Genomic DNA, 23,045 nt, shown 5'->3' on the forward strand with positions numbered 1-23,045 from the left:
GTGTGTTTTATTTGAATACAATTGGTGAAAGTGTTGGTTTTTTTTCAAAGCAGCAGTGATTTGGGTTTTGTTTGGGGGTTGTTTTTGTTTTGTTTTGCAATTTCATTCCATTTTTGACCAAAGCTTCTCTTTAAGTAGTTTATTATGGAATGTTGTCAACACTAACTTAAAGGAAGGGGTGGGGAGGTATGTAAATTGTCTGCTAAAAAAAATTAAATAAAAACACTGAATATGTTTTTGAAAAAAAAAAAAAAGCCTCTTGATGAAAGTGAAAGAGGAGAGTGAAAAAGTTGGCTTAAAGCTCAACATTCAGAAAACAAAGATCATGGCATCTGTTCCCATCACTTCATGGGAAATAGATGGGGAAACAGTGGAAACAGTGTCAGACTTTATTTTTTGGGGCTCCAAAATCATTGCAGATGGTGATTGCAGCCATGAAATTAAAAGACGCTTACTCCTTGGAAGAAAAGTTATGACCAACCTAGATAGCGTATTAAAAAGCAGAGACATTACTTTGCCAACAAAGGTCCATCTAGTCAAGGCTATGGTTTTTCCAGTGGTCATGTATGGATGCGAGAATTGGACTGTGAAGAAAGGTGAGTGCCAAAGAATTGATGCTTTTGAACTGTGGTGTTGGAGAAGACTCTTGAGAGTCCCTTGGACTGCAAGGAGATCCAACCAGTCCATTCTAAAGGAGATCAGCCCTGGGTGTTCTTTGGAAGGAATGATGCTAAAGCTGAGAAACTCCAGTACTTTGGCCACCTCATGCAAAGAGTTGACTCATTGGAAAAGACTCTGATGTTGGGAGGGATTGGGGGCAGGAGGAGAAGGGGACGACAGAGGATGAGATGGCTGGATGGCATCACCGACTCGATGGACGTGAGTTTGAGTGAACTCTGGGAGATGGTGATGGACAGGGAGGCCTGGCATGCTGCAATTCATGGGGTTGCAAAGAGTCGGACATGACTGAGCGACTGAACTGAACTGAACTGATTACTAGAAAATCTGTTCATCCACTTATTCAAAGAAGAACTGTGGGAGAGTGTGCACCGAGTTAGAGGTATGGCAGTATCCAGCAAGATCCACAGGAAATTAATTGTGTTTCCAGACCCTATTCATCAACCCCTAGGTACAGAGCTAATTCTGTAGCTCTGTACCTTTGACTCATGAAACTAAAAGATCTTTGACTCATGAAACTAACCAAAATAAACCAAAATAAACTATTTGTCAGTCACATTTGATATTTGAAAGAATAACTTATTTTAAAATTATATGTTCTGCTACTGTTAACTGACCATATAACTTGTAGAAAAAGAATTGTTTTCAAAGGTTTCCACTGGAACGCCATAAGAGGTTCTGGGACTCTAGCCACCATCATCCATGTAAGCCTGAAGTTTCTTTGAGAATTCATGTATTTTATCTCCACCGCCCCAAATCATGTAAATGGTGTATTTGAATTCATATCATAGAATGCTTTTTGAACTGAATGATGCCTACCCAAAATGGAAAGGAGCATGATGTGGTGGAAGGAGACTTTGGAATCACTAGGAAGAGGACTCTCATCCTAGAGCCATCACTCACTAGTTTATGACATGGACGAGTCATTGAATCTGTTTCTCCATCTATGAAATGGGGGGTGGGGATGGGGAATCCCACTTCATACTTATTGTCAGAATTAAATAAGAACATTCATGCCTTCTGTGTGCCAGTCACAGTGCAATGTGCTTGGGATATATAAATAAGACATGGACCCTATCCTCAAGGAGTTGAGTGGGTACTCAACAGATATTTTGTTTAAAGGACTAATAAATTAATAGTAAACTCTTAATACATGTCAGTTTCTTCTTCATTTCCCCTGCCTATCCCAAGTGCCAACTGATTTGAAATTAGACTAGAGTACATTTCCCTTTTTAAAAACATTTTATTTTGAATTAATGTTCAGTTCAGTTCAGTTGCTCAGTCATGTCTGACTCTTTGCAACCCTATGGACTGTAGCATGCCAGGTCTCCCTGTCCATCACCAACTCCCGGAGTTTACTCAAATGCAAGTCCATCGAGTCGGTGATGCCATCCAGCCATCTCATCCTCTGTCATCCTCTTCTCCTCCCGCCTTCAATCTTTCCCAGCATCAGGGTCTTTTCCAATGAGTCAGTTCTTCACATCAGGTGGCCAAAGTATTGGAGTTTCAGCTTCAGCATCAGTCCTTCCAATGAATACCCAGGATTGATTTCCTTTAGGATGGACTGGTTGGATCTCCTTGCTGTCCAAGGGACTCTCAAGAGTCTCCTCAAACACCACAGTTCAAAAGCATCACTTCTTTGGCACTCAGCTTTCTTTATAGTCCATCTCTCATATCCATACATGAGTACTGGAAAAACCACAGCTTTGACTAGATGGATCTTTGTTGGCAAAGTAATGTCTCTGCTTTTTAATAAGCTGTCTAGGTTGGTCATAGCTTTTCTTCCAAGGAGCAAGCATCTTTTAATTTCATGGCTGCACTCACCATCTGCAGTGATTTTGGAGCCCCCCCCAAAATAAGATAGGACACTGAAAGATGAACTCCCCAGGTCGGTAGGTGCCCAATATGCTACTGGAGATCAGTGGAGAAATAACTCCAGAAAGAATAAAGAGAAAGATCCAAAGCAAAAACAACACCCAGTTGTGGATGTGACTGGTGATGGAAGTTAAGTCCAATGCTGTAAAGAGCAATATTGCATAGGAACCTGGAATGTTAGGTCCATGAAACAAGGCAAATTGGAAGTGGTCAAATAGGAGATGGCAAGAGTGAACATCGACATTTTAGGAATCAGCAAACTAAAATGGACTGGAATGGGTGAATTTAACTCAGATGACCATTATATCTACTACTGTGGGCAAGAATCCCTTAGAAGAAATTGAGTAGCCATCATAGTCAACAAAAGAGTCCGAAATGCAGTACTTGGATGCAATCTCAAAAACGACAGAATGATCTCTGTTTGTTTCCAAGGCAAACCATTCAGTATCACAGTAATCCAAGTCTATGCCCTGACCAATAATGCTGAAGAAGCTGAAGTTTAACCATTCTATGAAGACCTACAAGACCTTCTAGAGCTAACACCCAAAAAAAGATGTCCTTTTCATTATAGGGGACTGGAATGCAAAAGTAGGAAGTCAAGAAATACCTGGAGTAACAGGCAAATTTGGCCTTGGAGTACAGAATGAAGCAGGGCAAAGGCCAACAGAGTTTTGCCAAGAGAACGCACTGGTCATAGCAAATACCCTTTTCCAACAACACAAGAGAAGACTCTACATATGGACATCACCAGAGGGTCAATACCAAAATCAGATTGATTATATTCTTTGCAGCCAAAGACGGAGAAGCTCTGTACAGTCAGCAAAAACAAGACCGAGAGCTGACTGTGGCTCAGATCATGAACTCCTTATTACCAAATTCAGACTTAAATTGAAGAAAGTAGGGAAAAGCACTAGACCATTCAGGTATGACCTAAATAAAATCCCTTATGATTATACAGTGGAAGTGACAAATAGATTCAAGGGATTAGATCTGATAGACAGAGTGCCTGAAGAACTATGGATGGAGGTTCATGACATTGTACAGCAGGCAGTGATCAAAACCATCCCCCTGAAAAAGAAATGCAAAAAGGCAAAATGGTTGTCTGAGGAGACCTTACAAACAGCTATGAAAAGAAGAGAAACTAAAGGCAAAGGAGAAAAGGAAAGGTACAATCATTTGAATGCAGAGTTCCAAAGAATAGCAAGGAGAGATAAGAAAGCTTTCCTCAGTGATCAATGTAAAGGAATAGAGGAAAACAATAGAATGGGAAAGAATTAATTTTAGATTTACAGAAAGATTGCAAAAATAGTACAAAGAGTTTCCTTATAGTCCCCATCCCACTTTCTCAGCGTTAACATCTTAAATAGCCATGGTACAGTGATCAAGAACAGGAAGTCAACATTTGTACAATATTATTAACTATAGCATATACTTGAAATTCACCAATTTCCCACTAACATCCTTTTTTTGGTCTCCAAATCCTATCCGTGATCACACAAGGTATTCAACGAACTATCACTCCTGTGATTATATTTCTTATAATTTAACATGGATTTATCAAGAGAGAGATTACTTGGGTGGACCTGACCTAATCACATGAGGCCTTAGAAATGACAGGGTCCTTTCTGAGGTCAGAGAGACTGCAAATAAGAGTGGGTCTCAGGTGGTGGTCACATGGCAGAGACCTGAGAGGTCCTCATCTGACAACAGCCAGCATGACAATGGGAACCTTAGTCCCACAGCTGCGAGAAAATGATTTCTGCCAACAACCTGGGGGAGATTGGAATTGTTCTTTTCTCTAGTTGAACTTCCAAATGCTGCTATTGCTGACCTACACCTTGACTTCAGTTTTTGTGTGGCCTTGAAAAAAAGTACACAGTTAAAATATGCCACACTCCTGGCTGACAGAAACTGTGATATTAAATAGATATTGTTTCAAGCTGCTAAATGTAAGGTGATTTGTTGTATAGCAATAAAAACTAATACAGATATTGATCAGTTATTTATAGACCGTCTCTCAATTTAGATTTGTCTGATGTTGCCTCACGATTGGAGTGGGGTTATATGTGCTTGGCAAGAATGCCACAAAAATGATATTGTGTTCCTAGTATCAAAGGATTAATGATGTCTATATCTTTTTTCCTTTTTTTTTGGTTGTGCTGGGTCATTGTTGCTATGCGTAGGCTTTCTCTTGGGGTGAGAGTGGGTTACTCTCTAGTTGTGGAGTGTGAGCTTCTCATTGGGGTGGCTTCTCTTGTTGTAGAACATGGGCTTAGTTGCCCATGGCATTTGGGGTCCTAGTTCCTGTGCCAGGGATTGAACCCGTGTCCCCTGCGTTGGCAGGTTGATTCTTAACCACTGGACCACCAGGGAAGTTTTACTATGTCTTTTTACAAATCCTGTTTGTCCTCAAACTTTGACCCACTAATTTTAGCATGGTTTGAGGATTTTGTCTGAAATGTTTATAACTGTGATATCTGCATAATGATGATCTCTATTTCCTTCTTCCTTCTATCTATATTAATTCAGTTTCTATTGTAAGAAAAAGCTGTCTCTTTACCTCATTCCTCCCCCAATCTATCTATTTATTTATTTGATTATATATATCAGAGTGACTTTGTGGATATTTGTTTTACTCTCTGGGTAAAAAACCCATACTGTCATTATTTTTTGCCTGAGTGTTCTGGTTTGGGTCATGAGTAAGTCCTTCACGTTGGCTCCTGTGTTCTTTTGATCAGCATGTTTCTGGTTTTTCCTTCCTTTCTGGCACACAAGATAGTCCTGTGTCATTTTGTATTTTTCCTACCCCAGTTCTGAAGAGAACCATTTCTCCAAGGAGAACTGGTTCCTTTCATTGGAGGATAGTGTTTGGATCTGGGTAGTGTGTGTATTCAGTGTTTAAGATGTCATTGTTTCTATACTCTCTCAGGAGACAGAGAGAGGTCATATATGGAATATACTAACCCATACATACTTACATATCTATATTTCTCTATGGATATATCTGTATATATTTTAAAACCATGAGTTTATACTGAATACCCCTAATTCCAATCCAATGCCACAAGGTTCATTTTGGCTTTCTCTCTTTCTTACTTATAGCTTCTTTCTCTTACAGTGAAAAACCCAGCTTTTATTATCTCCTACCTATCTAATTATTTTGTTTAAAAATGAGTGTGTTGCTCTTTTTCAGGAAAAGTGTTTTCCTTAGAAGCCTACAGAATGGCTTCCAACCCTACCCTGGTGGAAGGTGACCACAGCAATGGCACTGAGCCACTTTCAGCCTCCTCTTGAACCCCAATATCTCTAGTCACCTCACCACAAACTAAATGAAACGAGTTCTCTGCACTCCAACCCAAGAGCTAGAAGCCCAGGTAGGGTAACTACAACCTGTTACAATAAATTCTTGCATTCTGAGCAGACCAAAAGGAAGTCATCATGAACTGATGATCTTTTTTAAAAAATATATTATTTATTTATTTTAGGTTGTGCTAGGTCTGTGTTGCTGTGTCCAGGCTTTCTGTCTAGTTGCTGTGAGCTGGGCCTACTCTGTCGGGTGCATGGGCTTCTTACTGTGGTGGCTTCTCTTGTTGTAGAACATGGGCTCTAAATGCGTGGGCTTCAGTAGTTGCGGTATGCAGGCTCAGTAATTGTGGTGTAAAGGCTTTAGCTGCTCTGAGACATGTGGAATCTTCCTGCACCAGGGATCGAATCCATGTCCCCTGCATTGGCAGGCAGATTCCTATCCATTGTACCACCAGGGAAGTCCCTGAACTGAAGATCTTTTTAAATGTTATTAATGTGACCTAGGGGATTTTGAATTGTTTGTTGAAGAACTAGAATTCACTGAGTCCTGGCTGATTTTTATGGGTGATTCCTCCATGCTGCTCCACTACTTCTCATTCAGCCAGACATTGATAATTTAACCTCTCAGTACTCCCTACTAAATGCTAATAGTGATTCAACCCTGCCTTGCTCCTTTCAAAGATGTTATTTGTGAAAACCATATGAGAGAATAACTGGATGTGTGCTTGGAAAGTTAGGCAATTGTAAGTAAACTGAAGGACCTTGGAACATGTCTACAGCAGAGGAGTTGAATACTGCACACTCACTCTGTGACCCACCTGGTAATGGGAACTCAGAGACTGCTTTTCCTGTTGTGACCAACCCTAAGCTGGGAGGCAGAGGTACTCTAAGAATACAGGGAAGGTGAAGCTGCAATAGTGAATAGAGTGGCTAAAAAGACAGGATAACATGGGAATCTCTTAAAATAGGAAAGTCAAAATGCTTCAACTACTGCGTACTTTTAAAATATTCATTCATTCAACAGTTATTTACTGAGTGCCTTCACTAAGGGATGAGGAAATGAGGAACTCTATTTCTTCCCACAAGCAGTTTACAGTAGGAGATCCAGTAAACCCCTAGAGCGGGGAATAAAACAACTGCCATTTCTTGAAGATTTACTGTGAGCCAGGAATATTAGTGGTCTACATATTATTTCATTTAATACAACTAATTGCCTTGAAGGTAGGTATTATCTTTGATGATAATGAGGAAGTTAATAATCAGAGAGAGAAGACATACAGATGGCTAACAAACACATGAAAAGATGCTCAACATCACTCATTATCAGAGAAATGCAAATCAAAACCACAATGAGGTACCATTTCACACCAGTCAGAATGGCTGCTATCCAAAAGTCTACAAGCAATAAATGCTGGAGAGGATGTGGAGAAAAGGGAACCCTCTTACACTGCTGGTGGGAATGCAAACTAATACAACCACTATGGAGAACAGTGTGGAGATTCCTTAAAAAACTGGAAATAGAACTGCATTATGACCCAGCAATCCCACTGCTGGGCATACACACTGAGGAAACTAGAATTGAAAGAGACACGTGTACTCCAATGTTCATTGCAGCACTGTTTATAATAGCCAGGACATGGAAGCAACCTAGATGTCCATCAGCAGATGAATGGATAAGAAAGCTGTGGTACATATACACAATGGAGTATTACGCAGCCTTTAGAAAGAATACATTTGAATCAGTTCTAATGAGGTGGATGAAACTATTATACAGAGTGAAGTAAGCCAGAAAGAAAAACACCAATACGGTATGCTGCTGCTGCTAAGTCGCTTCAGTCGTGTCCGACTCTGTGCGACCCCAGACACGGCAGCCCACCAGGCTGGAATTCTCCAGGCAAGAACACTGGAGTGGGTTGCCATTTCCTTCTCCAATGCATGAAAGTGAAAAGTGAAAGTGAAGTGACTCAATCGTGTCCGACTCGTAGCGACCCCATGGACTACAGCCCACCAGGCTCCTCCGTCCATGGGATTTTCCAGGCAAGAGTACTGGAGTGGGGTGCCATTGCCTTCTCCGAATACAGTATACTAATGCATATATATGGAATTTAGAAAGATGGTAACAATAACCCTGTATGCGAGACAGCAAAAGAGACACAGATATATAGAACAGTCTTTTGGACTCTGTGGGAGAGAGAGAGGGTGGGATGATTTGGGAAAATGGCATTGAAACAGGTATAATATCATATATGAAATGAATGGCCAGTCCAGGTTCGATGCATGATACAGGATGCTTGGGGCTGGTGCACTGGGATGACCCAGAGGGATGGTATGGGGACAGAGGTGGGAGGGGGGTTCAGGATGGGGAACACGTGTACACCCGTGGCAGATTCATGTTGATGTATGGCAAAACCAATACAATATTGTAAAGTAATTAGCCTCCAATTAAAATAAATAAATTTATATATAAAAAAAATTAGAGAGGAAAAGAAATTTGTCCAAAGTTACACATGTAGTAAATACAAAAGTCATAATTGAAATTCAGGTCTGCCTTCAGTCTAAAGGTCATATTCTAATATGACCATACTAATATAGTGAGAGTAAGCTATTCAGTGAATGAATACATATTGAGTACCTTTTTGTTCCAGACATTGTTCTAGTGATGTGAAAGTGAAAAAAAGAAAAGTCCCCTCTTCCCTGGTGGTTCAGTGGTTACGAATCCACCTTGCAATGCAGGGGACTTGGGTTTGATCCCTGGTTGGGTAAGTAGGATCCCACATGCTTCAGGGCAATGGAAACCTTGAGCTCTATGCCATGGCCTGTGTACAGGCTGGAAAAGAATTTCCAGACATGAGGCAAAATGAAAGGAGAATAAAATTTATTATAGTGGGAGATGCTATTCTAACAGTGGGCCAGCTCAAGAGAGAGCCTACCCTTTCATGAGCTAGTAGCCAATTTTTATAACCTCCAAACAGAAAATTCCTACTAGAATGGTGGCATTAGGTGATTGGCTAGGCTGCTGTTGGGTTGTTAATAGGGTGAGTATTTACCTAATTAGGGCCAGGGAACTGGCAGTTTAGATCCACAGGCTCACAGCAACAGTTGCTATGGGGCTCAGTCAGTTCCAGAGATTTTTGTCCTGTGACTTTGGTACAGGGCTCCACACTCTAGAGCCCATGCTTCACAACAAGAGAAGCCAGCGCACCACAATGAAGATGTAGTGCAGTAAAAATAAAACAATTATATTAAAAGTCCTGTCTTATGGGACTAACTTCTACTGGAGAAAGACAATAAACAAAACAAATATTTAGTATATCAGGTGGCCCTTCCCTGGTGGCTCAATGGTAAAGAATCCACCAGCCAATGCAGGAGACTTTGGTTTGATTCCCGGGCCGGGAATATCCCCTGGAGAAGGAAATGGCTACCCATTTCAGTGTCAACTACAAATTGATACTTGCCAAGAGCATTACCAGCAACCAAACAACAGGGGCATTTGCCTCTGTGGAAACTGTGTCTTCCTTGATAGCTCAGTTGGTAAAGGATCTGCCTGTAATGCAGGAGAGCCCAGTTTGATTCCTGGGTTGGGAAGATCCCCTGGAGAAAGGATAGGCTACCTCCTCCAGTATTCTTGGGCTTCCCTGTGGCTCAGCTGGTAAAGAATCCACCTGCAATGCGGGAGACCTGGATTCAATCCCTGGGTTGGGAAGATCCCCTGGAGAAGGGAAAGGCTACGCAATCCAGTATTCTGGCCTGGAGAATTCCATGCACTGTATAGTCCATGGATTCTCAAAGAATTGGACATGACTGAGCGACTTCCCACTCCAGTGTTCTTGCCTGGAGAATCCCAGGGACGGGGGAGCCTGGTGGGCTGCGGTCTATGGGGTCGCACAGAGTCGGACACGACTGAAGTGACTTAGTAGCAGCAGCAGCAGAGTGACTTTCACTTTCTGTGGAGATTGAACCCCATGCTGCTGCAGCTGTTGACCTTCAACACCCCCTGAGGGAGTTCAGGGTGGAGTGAGGTACTCTGTGCTCCAGGGAATCTATCTGATGGGACAGGTCTCTAGATAGTTGGATATTTTCAAGAACTTATTTCATGATTCCAATCCTTGAATCTCCTCATATCTAGAAAAGCACTAAATCCCTTCATGATGACATCAGATCCTTGTGACTAGTAGAAAACCTCTTGTAACCACTTGATTGCATTGAATTCCCCCTTCACTGAAATCTTATATATTGACCTTCCCCGACTGCCTTTTCCCATTGCTTCATGGCCAATAGGTGGAGAAACAGTGGAAACAGTGGCAGACTTTATTTTTTGGGGCTCCAAAATCACTGCAGATGGTGAGTGCTGCCATGAAATTAAAAGATGCTTACTCCTTGGAAGAAAAGCTATGACCAACCTAGACAGCATATTAAAAAGCAGAGACATTACTTTGCCAACAAAGGTCCATCTAGTCAAGGCTATGGTTTTCCAATAGTCATGTATGGTTGTGAGAGTTGGACTATAAAGAAAGCTGAGAGCTGAAGAATTGATGCTTTTGAACTGTGGTGTTGGAGAAGACTCTTGAGAGTCCCTTGGACTGCAAGGAGATCCAACCAGCCCACCCTAAAGGAAATCAGTCCTGAATATTCACTGGAAGGGCTGATGCTGAAGCTGAAACTCCAGTACTTGGGCCACCTGATGTGAAGAGCTGACTCATTGGAAAAGACCCTGATGCTGGGAAAGATTTAAGGTGGGAGGAGAAGGGGACGACAGAGGATGAGATGGTTAGCTGGCATCACCAACTCAATGGACATGCGTTTGAGTAAGCTCCGGGAGTTGGTGATGGACAGGGAGGCCTGGCATGCTGCAGTCCATGGGGTCACAAAGAATTGGACATGACTGAGCAACTGAATTGAACTGAACTGAACTGACTGCCTCTTTGGAGCTATCTCTCAGAGCTATCTGAGGTGCTGCCTCCTGGGCTGCAGTCCCCATTTTGCCCCAAATAAAACTTAACTCGAAGCTCTCAAGCTGTGCATCTTTTTTAGTTGACACCAGTATTCTTGTCTGGTAGATCCCATGGACAGAGGAGTTTTCAGGTAACAGTCTATGAGGTCATAAAAGAGTCAGACATGACTTAGCAACTAAACAACAACAACATGTCAAGTGCTTCGTGATATGAAGACAAGTAGGCAGGATAACAGAGAAGGCAATGGCACCCCACTCCAGTACTCTTGCCTGGAAAATCCCATGGACGGAAGAGCCTGGTAGGCTGCAGTCTATGGGGTTGCTCAGAGTGGGACACGACTGAGCAACTTCACTTTCACTTTTCACTTTCATGCATTGGAGAAGGAAATGGCAACCCACTCCAGTGTTCTTGCCTGGAGAATCCCAGGGACGGGGGAGCCTGGTGGGCTACTGTCTGTGGGGTCGCACAGAGTCGGACACGACTGAAGCAACTTAGCAGCAGCAGCAGCAGGCAGGATAAGAAAGATGTGGAAAGGAAGATAGCTTATTTAAATAAAGTCATCTGGGAAGGTTCAGATACTCTGAAGTAAGTGCAGGAACAGGATCTAGAACTGATATAAAGAAGAACCTTCTCAGTTACAGAAGATGGACCATTGCCCTTCTGCTTCCCATAAGAATATGGAGTAAAATCTGAGGGTCAAATGAAACAGGAGGGAAGGAGGCAGGGCACAACCTTTGAAAGAATGACATAGCCCGAGGACACAACATAAACTGATTAGAATCAAATGGGCCTAAGATGGCAGATAAGTCAACTTAGACTAGACCTTGATCCTCAGTATATACTCATTGTAATACATCAGCAAGGTAAATGACACACCTAGAGGTGCCTTGACAGTTCCAAAGCCAACAATCAAAGACCAAAAAGTGGGCAGTGGCTCAATTCCTGGAAATCACTCCTACCCCCTCACCAAAATAGTTAGGGAATAATCCTCCCTTGCTGTTGTTCAGTTGCTCTGCAGCACACCGGGTTTTCCTGTCCTTCATCATCTCCCGAAGTTGCTCAAACTCATGTCCATTGAGTCGGTGAGGCCATCCAGCCATCTTGTCCTCTGTTTCCCTTCTCCTCCTGCCTTCAATCTTTCCCAGCATCAAGATCTTTTCCAGTGAGTCAGCTCTTCACATCAGGTGGCCAAAGTACTGGAGCTTTAGCTCCAGCATCAGTCCTTCCCTGAATATTCAGGATTTGTGTCTTTTAGGATTGACTGGTTTGATCTCCTTGCAGTCCAGGGGACTCTCAAGAGTCTTTTCCAACACCACAGTTTGAAAGCATCAATTTTTCAGTGCTCAGCCTTCTTTATAGTCCAGCTCTCACATCCATACATGACTACGGGAAAAACCAAAGCTTTGACAATTTGTATCTTGGTCGGCAAAGTGATGTCTATGGTTTTTAATACGCCATCTAGGTTTATCACAGCTTTTCTCATTAGCCTGTGAAAAATAACCCAGCCTATAAAAACTAACCATACTGCATTTTAAGACTACTCATACCCTCTGCGACAGCCTACACTCTAGTTTGTGGAGTGTGTTTCTCCCAAGGCTGCTCTTGCTTCTGAGAAGGCTGGAGTTCTGTGGAGTGTGCTTCTCTTTAAATAAATCCACTTCTCACCTAGAAAAAAAAGCACTTCATCATTTGCCTGCTCACGGGTTCAATCTGGGGAAATGAGGGCAGGATGGGGGTGCAAGTACCAAAGAGGCGATGGCTTGGAGTTGAAGGCTTGAACTTCACGTATTGATTTATTGACAAATTCTTTTATTTTTGAGCCTAAATTCCCTTCCCTGTACACAGGAATAATAGTCCTAGCCCAGCTTCCCTTATTCAGCTGCCACCTTAAATATTTTAGGTAAGTGGGAAAGCAAGATTAGGCATCAACTTTTTAACAGAAAGGATGTCTGTGTACCAAAAACAAAAAGAGAGAAAAGAAAAGGAATTCCTATTTCAGGTGCATCAGTTACCTTAGCTGGCTTTGTGAAAAGCAGTCCCAGGCTAAAAAGAGATACAGGCTAAAAGAAGCACAAGTTTCATGACTGGCCTCTGCTGAAGAGTCCCGTTTAATTTACAATACTCAGAAATCGTATCGCATGTTTTAGCTAAACTTGGAAGACGACTCTGGGATTCCCACCTTAACTCTAATGGCCGGGCCCCTGCTAGGTGTTTCCCTTCTTGCCACGCCCCCATGTCCAAACTCCATTTCCCAATACGCCCCAGGATCCTGTAAGTCTGCGGTCATTATGACGCAAGTTCCACAGCCTTCTGGGAAGTGTAGTTAATTCCCGCCCCCCGCTACGTCAAGGTCTACGGTTAGGGACTACCACTCCCGTGAGGTAGTGCGTAATTCCACTCCGCGGCGTCTTCGAACGCGCCGCGGCAGCCATGTTGGAAGTGGTCAGCACAGGGGCCGGCACCAGAGGGTTATGGAAGCAGCTGTCACGATGCTGGGGTCCCTGGTGTCGAAGAGAACAGCGCCGGCGCCGCGGCTCCTTCTCCAGCTGCTTAGGTCCCCATCGCTCCGGAGCCACGAAAGTGCCATTGGCCAGAGTGTGACCACCGGGGGTCGCGGGGAGCCTCAGTGGCTGAGGGCGGCCGTCGGGGGGCGCCATGGAACGTCGCCGGCCCTACTCACCGGAGGAGGGGCAGCCACTGGAGGGCGCCAGAGAGGACGTACCGAGACCCCCTGCCTTGCAGCTGCCACGTGGGGACGTCTTCCTAGCCCCGAGGACACACTGCCTGGGCAGGACAGCTGGAATGGAGTCCTCAGCAGAGCCGGCTTGGGCGTGTGGGCCCTGGCCACGGCGCTGGTGGTTCATTGTTACAGCAAGAGCCCGTCCAGCAAGGGTGATTATCGGGGCAGTCTGGTTTTGTGCAAGTGAGAGGCGGGAGGTGGGTCCTGAGGTTGGAGGGTGGGAGTTGCTTATAGATTTAGACCACTAGAGCTTCAATCCTGGTAGGACCCAGACATAATTTGGCTGAGGAGTTCAGTGCCTCCGAGTTGTGTAATTTCTCAAATTATGCAACTGTTACTGTATTAGAATAATAATTGCATGCGTGCCTAGTCGCTTCAGTCGTGTCCTGCTGTTTGGGACCCTGTGGACAGTAGCCTGCCAGGCTCCTCTGTCCATGGGATTCTCCAGGCAAGACTACTGGAGTGGGTTGCCATGCCCTCCTCTAGGGGATCTTCCCTACCCAGGGATCAAACCTGCGTCTTCTGTGTCTCCTGCATTGGCAGGTGGGTTCTTTACCACTGGCGCCACCTAGGAAACCCATAATAATAATTATTGTATTATAATAATAGTTATTAAAGGGCAGCTTCCCTTCTTGGAGTATCACCATATCCATCTGTACAATGGGAGCATTGGACTAAACATCTGAAATTAGCATGTGGCCTATTTCTCTACCATTCTACCTGGTTCAGTTCCTCCTTTAAGAGGTCTCCAGGAAACCTGTTTGGCTTCCCATATGGTGCAGTGGTAAAGAATCCACCTGCCAATGCAGGAGACGCAAGAGATGTGGGTTTGATCCCTGGTCTGGGAAGATCCCCTGGAGTAGAGAATGGCAACCAGCTTCTGTATTCTTGCCTGAAAAATTCCATGGACAGAAGAGCCTGGCATGCTACAGTCCTTGGGGTCCATGGCCTAAGAAGGGAAGAGACTTGGTTTCAGTGCCAACTTTGGCTCTGCTCTCTAGATTGTTTCCCCACAGGTGAAGGGTGATTTCTCAGGTCTCTTACAGTGCTGCTATTCTGATTCCTTTTGAAGTTCAGCAGTGTGGGTGTGTTCATCAGGGAGACTCCTAGGGTTCTGCTGTGCCTGGTCTCAGGCATGAGGTGATCTTGCTATGTGGGGAAGTTGGCAGGACAAGGAATACAGGGAGGTGGCTCTCTAGAGAACCAGAGCAACCACGGGGGCTGGCTGACCCAGGTTGGCATCACCCCTGGGTGCATGGAGCCGAGCAGAGAATGGGAGATCAGGCAGAGAGCTAGACTTCTAGCCTACGTGACTCCAGCTACTCAGATTCTCAGCTCTTCCTCAGAGAGAAGAGTGAGGCATGGTATTTCAAGATTCCATGCATCCCAAGCTCTGAGACTTTGTCCCCCCAAGAGGAGGGACGCCCTTGATGTTCATTTGTTTATTCAGCAGGATGTGGCCAGCTGTATAGGAAGAGCCTCAGCAGGGAGTAAGGTCACCTGGGGTCTTGTTTTGGTCTACCTTTAATTGCCACGTGACTTTGGACTTCTCCTCTTTCTCATGGTCCTGTTTCCCATCTATAAAATGAGGGAGTTGAAACAGAGCTCCTAAGGGTTCTTCTAGCTTAGGCACACTATGATTCTGTTACTTCCACACCCACAGAGGTATGAATACCCTCTGTGCGCCTGCTTTAAAGCTTGATGTGGAACTCCTGACTTAACACAATGCCAGTTAAGGGGACGGTGCGGACCTTTAGCGGAGAAGGCAATGGCAACCCGCTCCAGTACTCTTGCCTGGAAAATCCCATGGATGGAGGAGCCTGGTAGGCTGTAGTCCATGGGGTCGCTAGGAGTCAGATACGACTGAGCGACTTCACTTTCACTTTAATGCATTGGAGAAGGAAATGGCAACCCACTCCAGTGTTCTTGCCTGGAGAATCCCAGGGACGGGGGAGCCTGGTGGGCTGCCATCTATGGGGTCACACAGAGTCAGACACGACTGAAGCGACTTAGCAGCAGCAGCAGTGGGCCATTAGACCTGTGCATCTGGCGAGTCATCTGACAGTGTGTTTTGGGGGATCAGAAGGCCAGCATGGTCAGGAAAGCCTTCCTGAATGATTGGAGACCTTCCTTGAGGATGAGGAATTTGAATTTGAGTTCTGAAGGATAAGGCAAGAGATGAAAAGGAGAGTGATACTGTGAGCTCCTTGAGACCAGGGAGTGCGTCTTGATATTTTCAGGTTGATGCCAGTTCCTTTCCCTAATACTTTTTCATTGTCCATCATAGTCCCTGGTATTTAGTGTAGGTACTTAGTAAATGTTCCACAAGATGGTTTGTATTCTATGCACATGTTTCCAGGAACAAAGCGCAGGTCAGCATAGTACGTTTAGAGGCTAGCAGTTAGTCCAGCCTGGTTAGAGGAGAGGAAGTCTTTCAAATGAGGTGAGAGCAGAGGGGGTAGGGTCTGGATATCAGGCGTGAGGGTTTGGAAGGTTTGAAATTCTTTAGGTGATGGAAAGCCATGGAAAATTGATGAGCAGGGAATGTCCCAAGTCCAGCAGGTTTAGACAGATGGGGAGAAGGTGTCCAAGGTCTTGCCTCAGAGCTTTTGGGGGGCTCCAGATTGGACTCTGTGGCATATGAACCCCAGCAAAAGACACTGGGTTTTTTTTTACCAAAATATATGATGTTTACCAAACCATGACCAGTCCCAACGCTTCTGACTTGCCAGTTCCCTTGTCTCCTGACTTGAGAGTTGCGAGCCCAGGCCCTCAGTGCAGCATAATCAGTACTGCCCTTTAGGAGCCAGGGGACCCCGGTTCTAATCTCAGTTCATTCCTCATTCCCTCTGGGACCTTGCAGAAGCTACTTTTTTAAAAAAGAGTGAGGGGAGAGAGAATACCGCAGTATCTGAGGAAGGCTTGTTCCCCTTCCAGCTGGGGGCTGCCCAAGCATGCCTGGGTGTATGCTGGGGGAGCAGCTGGGGAACCGAGGAAGACCTGGCCCTGGAGCCTAGGCCAGGAGGTGGCATGGAGGCCTATGCATCGGTCTGAACCACAGGATTGGTTTGCATATGTCTGATAAGGTGGGTATTGTACACAGGAGGTTAGGTGAGTGAGCCAGGTCATACAGCAAGTAAGTGGCAGAGTTAAGACCAGACCCAGGTCTGGTCTTCCACCCTGCCCCAGTGCCTCCTCTCTGTTTCACTTGGTGATTCTCTTGGCTGGATTGAAAGCTCCCTGAGACAAGGCTGGGTCTGAGTCTGTCTGGTGCCCATCAGTGGGAGCTCAGGACCAGCTGAGCTCAGAGTGTTGCAGCCGCCTGGGAGAGAGAATGTGCCTCTGCTGTTGACAGCTTTTCCCCATGGCCACAAGGTGGTGCCAGCAGCCCACACGCTGCCCAGGCCAGGCCAGGCTTGCTATTGCCTTTCTACCAGGCCTGGTGACTCCTAAGGGATGGATTGGAATCCTCTACTTTGGCTCTCCCTTCGTTGGGTTTGGCACTGGGATGTCTGCAGGCTTTTCAACCGTTATTTCTTTAGCATCCTTGTAAGGCTGTCAGGGCAGGGATTAGTGCCCCTGCTTTATAGTCAGGGAAGCTGGCATTGAGAGGGGAAAGGCCGCCACAGCACAGGGTGAACAGTGGACGGGCTGTGGTGGAGCCTGGCTCCTGCTCAAGGCTCTCTCCACTCTCGGAGGGGTCCACACCCCTGCCTCCTCCTCCCTATTCTGTCCTCCTGCTAGGTTTGTGACCTGTAACATCAAGATTCAAAACTAGGCTGGGAAACTGAAGTTGAAAGAGAAAGTGGGGCAAGGTAGGGGGATGATTAATAATGTGTGATAGTTACATAAACCTGCAGAGCTTTATAGCTAATGAAGGGCGAAGGCGTTCACACATGTTTACTGTTGGCCACACGTGGTACTAACACATTCCTTGGATCACCTGTGTGATGAGAGTTCTGAGTCTGGGCTCGAATGGAAAGATGTGGAAGACAAGTTAACAGAGGCTTTCACGTGGGCAGGGGAGGACTAGCTTTCTCTTTGTATATCTTGGCATCTTTTTACTTGTTAAAGCCCATGTATCTGAAGTGCCTTCCCTTCCACTGTCTTTCTGGGCCCTCCAGGAAGCTCTGAGGGTTGGCCAGGGATCTGATTGGTGCCCCCTCTCTCTTCAGATGCAGCCCTGATGGAAGCTGCTCGAGCCAACAATGTCCAGGAAGTCAGCAGGTGAGTATCGAACCCCAGGCCTTGCCCTCCCATGCAGGAGGCCTGAGTGGGGTGGGGCCCTTGCTCTGGTGGTGATGCCTTGGAGGAAATCCTCACACTGAGCTGGGAACCAAACTCACTTCCTTGTAGTCAGTGAGTCACTTGGGCTCCTTTGGCCCAGGTCAGCCCTTAGATATCTTAAGGTAGAGAGTCAGCCCCTGTGTCATTTTTTCTGGCCCCAAACAGCCCTGATCCCTCAGTTGTTCTGTTCTTCTGAGGGTGTGGTTTGGGATCCCTCCTACATCTTGTGGGTTCCTTGGTGAATCTTCCACTTTGTTCTTGTTTCTGTGGGATTGGCCATGGGTAATTGCTTATTGACTGGATGGAGTGCGGGTGGGCAACAGTGGAGACACTTGGAGGTTTGGGAGGGAGCTGGAAGAGATCTTTCTGCCAGAGCCACCTGCCTGTGGGGCTGGGTGCCTCTCTGAGGGCTGACTGCATTTCTCCAGCTTCCCTAGCTCATCTGTTCCCCTAGCGACCACTAGCGGCCAGTTAGATTGGAGGCTTGTTCCTGCTCAGGGACAGGACTTGACCCAGGCCTCAGCTGGGTGCCAGGGCAGAATAGAGTCTGTCCTGGATGGATGCTCTGACATGGGGCATCAATGTGGGGATGTTTGTTAGGGGCAGAGGCTTCATTCTTGGTGAAACTTGGTGCCCGGCATTACTGAACTTTGGCCTTTTTTTTTCCACTGCCTTTTGTGTAGAGCTAGGTGGCCGTGGGACAGCCTCCCTTCCCTGCCGCCATGTCCACATTTTAGACAGGAAATTAGGTGATCAGAGTGGCTATCACCACACCCAGCGCCGCGCACCCGTGGTGCTCCTCCCCACTCCAACTGCCTGAACGTGAAAGAAAGTGTTGAAAGGCAGCCACAGCCCCCATCAAGACTTACTGCTTTGATTCCCTTTCATTTTATCTGCCATATTACTATTGACTCTCGAGGGTGCTTTTGAGTATTAATGTTCAAGGCTTAGTTTTTAATAAACCACTTTTGGAAGTATGGGCTGGGAGTTGTTTCGTAGCCAAATAAATATGATGGAGCAGTAGTTTAATAAACATGCGATGATGCATCTTAAAAACCAAGCACAGATGTCAGCTTGCTGTTATAAGAGCCATTCATAACTGCAGGCAGTGTTTGGCATATTCATTCCCTCAGAAACAGATGAGCCTCGTTTCCTTCTGCTGCAGTATGGTGGCACGACGGGTGGCCGCTGGCTGTGCCCCTCATTTAAGGCCTTTGCTGACACTTTAGTCACCTGTTGATGACCGCTAGGTGACTGCTGCCAGGCTGCTGCTTTCCTCTGGCAAGCCAGGACAGGCCATGCATGTGCAGAGCAGCAGGGCTGTGAAAGCATCTGTTCCTCACCAGGGGAGGCTGTTTTGTTCAGTCCCTCAGTCGTGTCTGACTCTTTGTGAACCCATGGACTGCAGCACACTAGGTTTCCTGTCGTCCAGTATCTCCCGGAGTTTGCTCAAACTCATGTCCATTGAGTCGGTGATGCCATCCATCCATCTCATCCTCTGTCGTCCCCTTCTCTTCCTGCCTTCAGTCTTTCTCAGCCTCGGGGTCTTTTCCATCAAGTCAGCTCCTCTCATCAGGTGGCCAAAATATTGGAGCTTCAGCTTTAGCATCAGTCCTTCCAATGAATATTCAGGGTTGATTTCCTTTAGGATTGAGTGGTTTGATCTCCTTGCAGTCTAAGGGACTCTGAAGAGTCTTCTCCGGCACTGCAGTTTAAAAGCATTAATTCTTCGGCGCTCAGCCTTCTTTATGGTCCAACTCTCACATCTGTACATTACTACTGGAAGAACCAACCATACCTTTGACTGTACGCACCTTTGTCAGCAAAGTAATGTCTCTGTATGCTGTCTAGATTTGTCATAGCTTTTCTTCCAAGGAGCAAGCGTCTTTTAATTTCATGGCTGTGGTCACCAGCCGCGGGGATTTTGGAGCCCAAGAAAATAAAGTCCGTCACTGTTTCCATTGTTTTCTCATCTGTTTGAAGTGGGGACCAGATGCCATGATCTTCATTTTTTGAATGTTGAATTTTAAGGCAACTTTTTCACTCTCCTCTTTCACCTTCATCAAGTGGCTCTTTAGTTCCTCTTCACTTTCTGCCATAAGGGTGGTGTCATCTGCATATCTGAGGTTACTGATATTTCTTCCTGCAATCTTGATTCCAGCTTGTGCTTCATCTAGCCTGGCATTTTGCATGATGTATGTACTCTGCATAGAAATTAAATAAGCAGGGGGACAATATACAGCCTTGACGTATTCCTGTTTCACTTAACCCCCAAGGGCTGATTGATTTAGCTCTTTCAAATACACATTTTTCTTAATAACAATTAAACCTCCCACCCTCAAATTACAGAAAGTGATTGAATTTATGATATGTGTGTGGTTCAGAACATTTGTTCTTGCCTATGTGGCTAGTGTCTGCAAGGATTTCCCTGTATGTCCCCAGTCTCTAAAAACATACAGTCTCTTGTATGTTTTTCTCCTGCCTCCTCTTGTCCTATCCCTCTCGATCATGAAGACTCAATCAGAATCTCCTTTCACCCCTTGTGAGGGAGGCAGAGATGAGCAAGGCACAGACCCGGCCCCTCAGAACTGACAGTCTCCCCTCACCTTTATCATGTGGTCTCAAGGAAACAAACATGTGACCTGCCAATCACAGCTCTTCCTGCTCAGAGAGCTGGACCTACATGAAGGAGTAGGGGGAGCCTGACCACCCTTGCTTGAAGGAAACTTCCTTGAATTCCTACCACAGGTCATTGTTTATTTAGCCTTTTTACACTCCAGACTCTGCACAGGTGCTTAACACTACTATTAATTTCTTCCTATCTGTGTCCTGGCCTTTAGCTCTGCCCAACAGAGCTGCTAATACCAGGATAGAATTCCATTCTCAATTTTTAAAAATATTTACTCATAGTTTATACATAGTTGGGTCACCACGTGTATGATCTGTGTGGTCAAATCAGTATTTGGAATAAAACTCAGACCTGGAGTAATGCTGTCTCTCCCTTCCTTTTCTCCTGTCCCCCTCTGGGTTATGGGCTGTGTGTGCCTCTGCCTTGATGACCCCCTACCTTCCCAGAGCCTTGGGAGAGCTCTTGCTAGTGAAGGGAAGCAATCCAAAGCTCTTCTGTTTGGAGGTGAGGAGTTTCATCATCTTCTTGAAGCATACTCTGGAATCTGCAGTTTCTGGATTCTGGGTGTGGGCCCTCCACACAGACCGCTGTGTGTACACTGTGCTCCTTACACCTTTGCTTAAAGCCTCCCAGCCTTTGCTCAAGTACTTCAGACTCCTCCCAGCTGAGTGTGATCTGCCCATTGCCCTGCACCTTCTGCTGGCCTGGGGTGGGGACGGGGGCAGGGGTGGAGGGGGGTTGGTGGTCAGGTCATCTAGGAAGGGCCGTGCCAGCCATGCAGGAGAAGACTGCTTTACTAGTAGAGAAGTTGGAGGTCAGGTGGGAGAAGCTGGGCTGAACATCAGGACTGAGGAGGCACTCAGCCCATGAACAGGAAAACCAGCGTGGTTCACACACTGCCCAAATCAGGAACAGATGAGGGATCCTCAGGCAGCGTGAGATGATCAAACCAACAGCTCTGAAGTGTGGGCACTGTTACCTGTTTTACGTGGAGCTGGCTAACCATTCGTGGTGTGGGCCTGCCTGGCTAAAGGCACAGGGAAGGTTCTGCCACTCACCATGTTCTTCTTTACATTAAGGAGCTTTGGACTGGCCTTCACCTTAAACACTGGATCGTGTGCCTCCCCATGGCAGGGACAAGGTCTGGTTCCACACGTGTCTTATCCTCTTTTCCAGTACAGTGAAAGTTGGGGAAAGCTACTTTTTACTGACTTTCCAGCAAACCGGAAGCAGGCAGTCCAGAGTCTTATTTTCAAACTCCAGCTGGCTATATCAGAAAGAGACTGGATCCCTTTTCCTTCCCGTCCTCCTCTCCTTTCTGTTTGTGTGGCAGCTGTTTCCTTCTTCCCCCAAGGCACTTAAACATCGTTTGCAGGTCCAGCTGTGGCTCTTCAGGAGTGGGAGCCCGGTCCCGAGGCCCCATCCCACCTGTCGGCAGCGTGAGCAGGTGGCCCTGCTCCTGGGCTCAGCCCACCCCACGCCTGGCTCCTGGACTCAGGAACCAGTCAACCAAAACCTAGGGCCCAGGGCAGTCTGAAGGCACATCTGTCCAGGATCGGACAGAGCCGAGTGAGGAGCTGTCAGGGCTGGGAGTAGTGAGGCCTCCTATTCTTGCCGCAGAGATCACATTTCTTTTCGAACAAATCTGGGTGAAAGACTATACCCCTACCCACTTCCCTTCTCCCAGCAGGGAGCTAGGGCTCTGCTGAGTGCTTAACTCAGCTATTTCCATCGGCACAAACATTTTTTAAATAAAGGAAGTATGGTGGTATCAGTCTTGAACTTCAGACTGCCTGCCCTTTCTCTCCAGGATTCATCTGTTTGTTTGATGAAAGCTCCCTGAGCACCTGCCACATGCTGGGTGGTTTACCTGGCATCGGGGACAACTGACCAGACACACTTCCTGCCCTCAATTAAGGAGTCTGGGGAAGACTGGTAACGCAGCATGATCTGTGCTGAGACAGGAGGGCTTCCTTGGTGGCTCTGACGATGAAGAGTCTACCTGCCGTGCAGGAGACCCAGGTTCAATTCCTGGTCGGGAAGATCCTCTGGAGAAGGGAATGGCTACCCACTCCAGTGTTCTTGCCTGGAGGATTCATGGACAGACACCATGCTCTCCAGTAACTATGCAGGTCCTTAGGCTGTCTCCACTCATAGTGCTGAGACAGGAGCCCAGCATATGGCCCTCATCTACCGGGCGGACCGGAGAAAATGTCCCAGAGGAAATGATGCCTGATCAGAGTCTTAAAATATTAGGAGTGTTTAGCAAATAGAAGGCAAAGGCATTCTAGGCAAAAGGAACAGTGTAAGTGATAGCACTGAGGCTGAGGCAAGAAACAGCCTACATGTGTGGTGAGGAGGGGAAGCTGTATACTGTTACACTGTTTTGTGTTGCTGGATCAGGGTCTGAGGCCAGGAGAGACTGGAGATGAGTAGGGACCTGGTTATGGAGAGCATTGTCCCTTTGTCCCTCAGTCACTCATCTGTCCAGCTTGTCTCTTCTGCCTAGCCCTGAGCTGAATTTGTGTTGGTGGCAACAAAATGAGGAAGGAGAAGCAGTCCTTGCTCTGAGGAGCTC

At 46.1% G+C, this 23,045-nt stretch overlaps 1 protein-coding gene across 2 annotated transcripts in view; it reads left to right on the forward strand.

The window, feature by feature from the left end:
• The first annotated feature begins 13,224 nt into the window (after nucleotides 1-13,224).
• Nucleotides 13,225-23,045, forward strand: part of CLPB (caseinolytic mitochondrial matrix peptidase chaperone subunit B) — a 148,696-nt gene continuing 138,875 nt past the window's right edge. The window contains exons 1-2 of one of the 2 annotated variants that reach the window (XM_006064697.3): nucleotides 13,225-13,703; nucleotides 17,727-17,778. In XM_006064697.3, coding sequence (XP_006064759.3) covers nucleotides 13,283-13,703; nucleotides 17,727-17,778 — 473 coding nt within the window. In that variant the 5' untranslated portion in view covers nucleotides 13,225-13,282. The remainder of the gene's footprint in view (nucleotides 13,704-17,726; nucleotides 17,779-23,045) is intronic. The other variant, XM_006064698.3, reaches the window with a different exon arrangement.

Source organism: Bubalus bubalis, chromosome 16 (assembly GCF_019923935.1).
Source record: "Bubalus bubalis isolate 160015118507 breed Murrah chromosome 16, NDDB_SH_1, whole genome shotgun sequence".
NCBI lineage: Eukaryota > Metazoa > Chordata > Mammalia > Artiodactyla > Bovidae > Bubalus > Bubalus bubalis.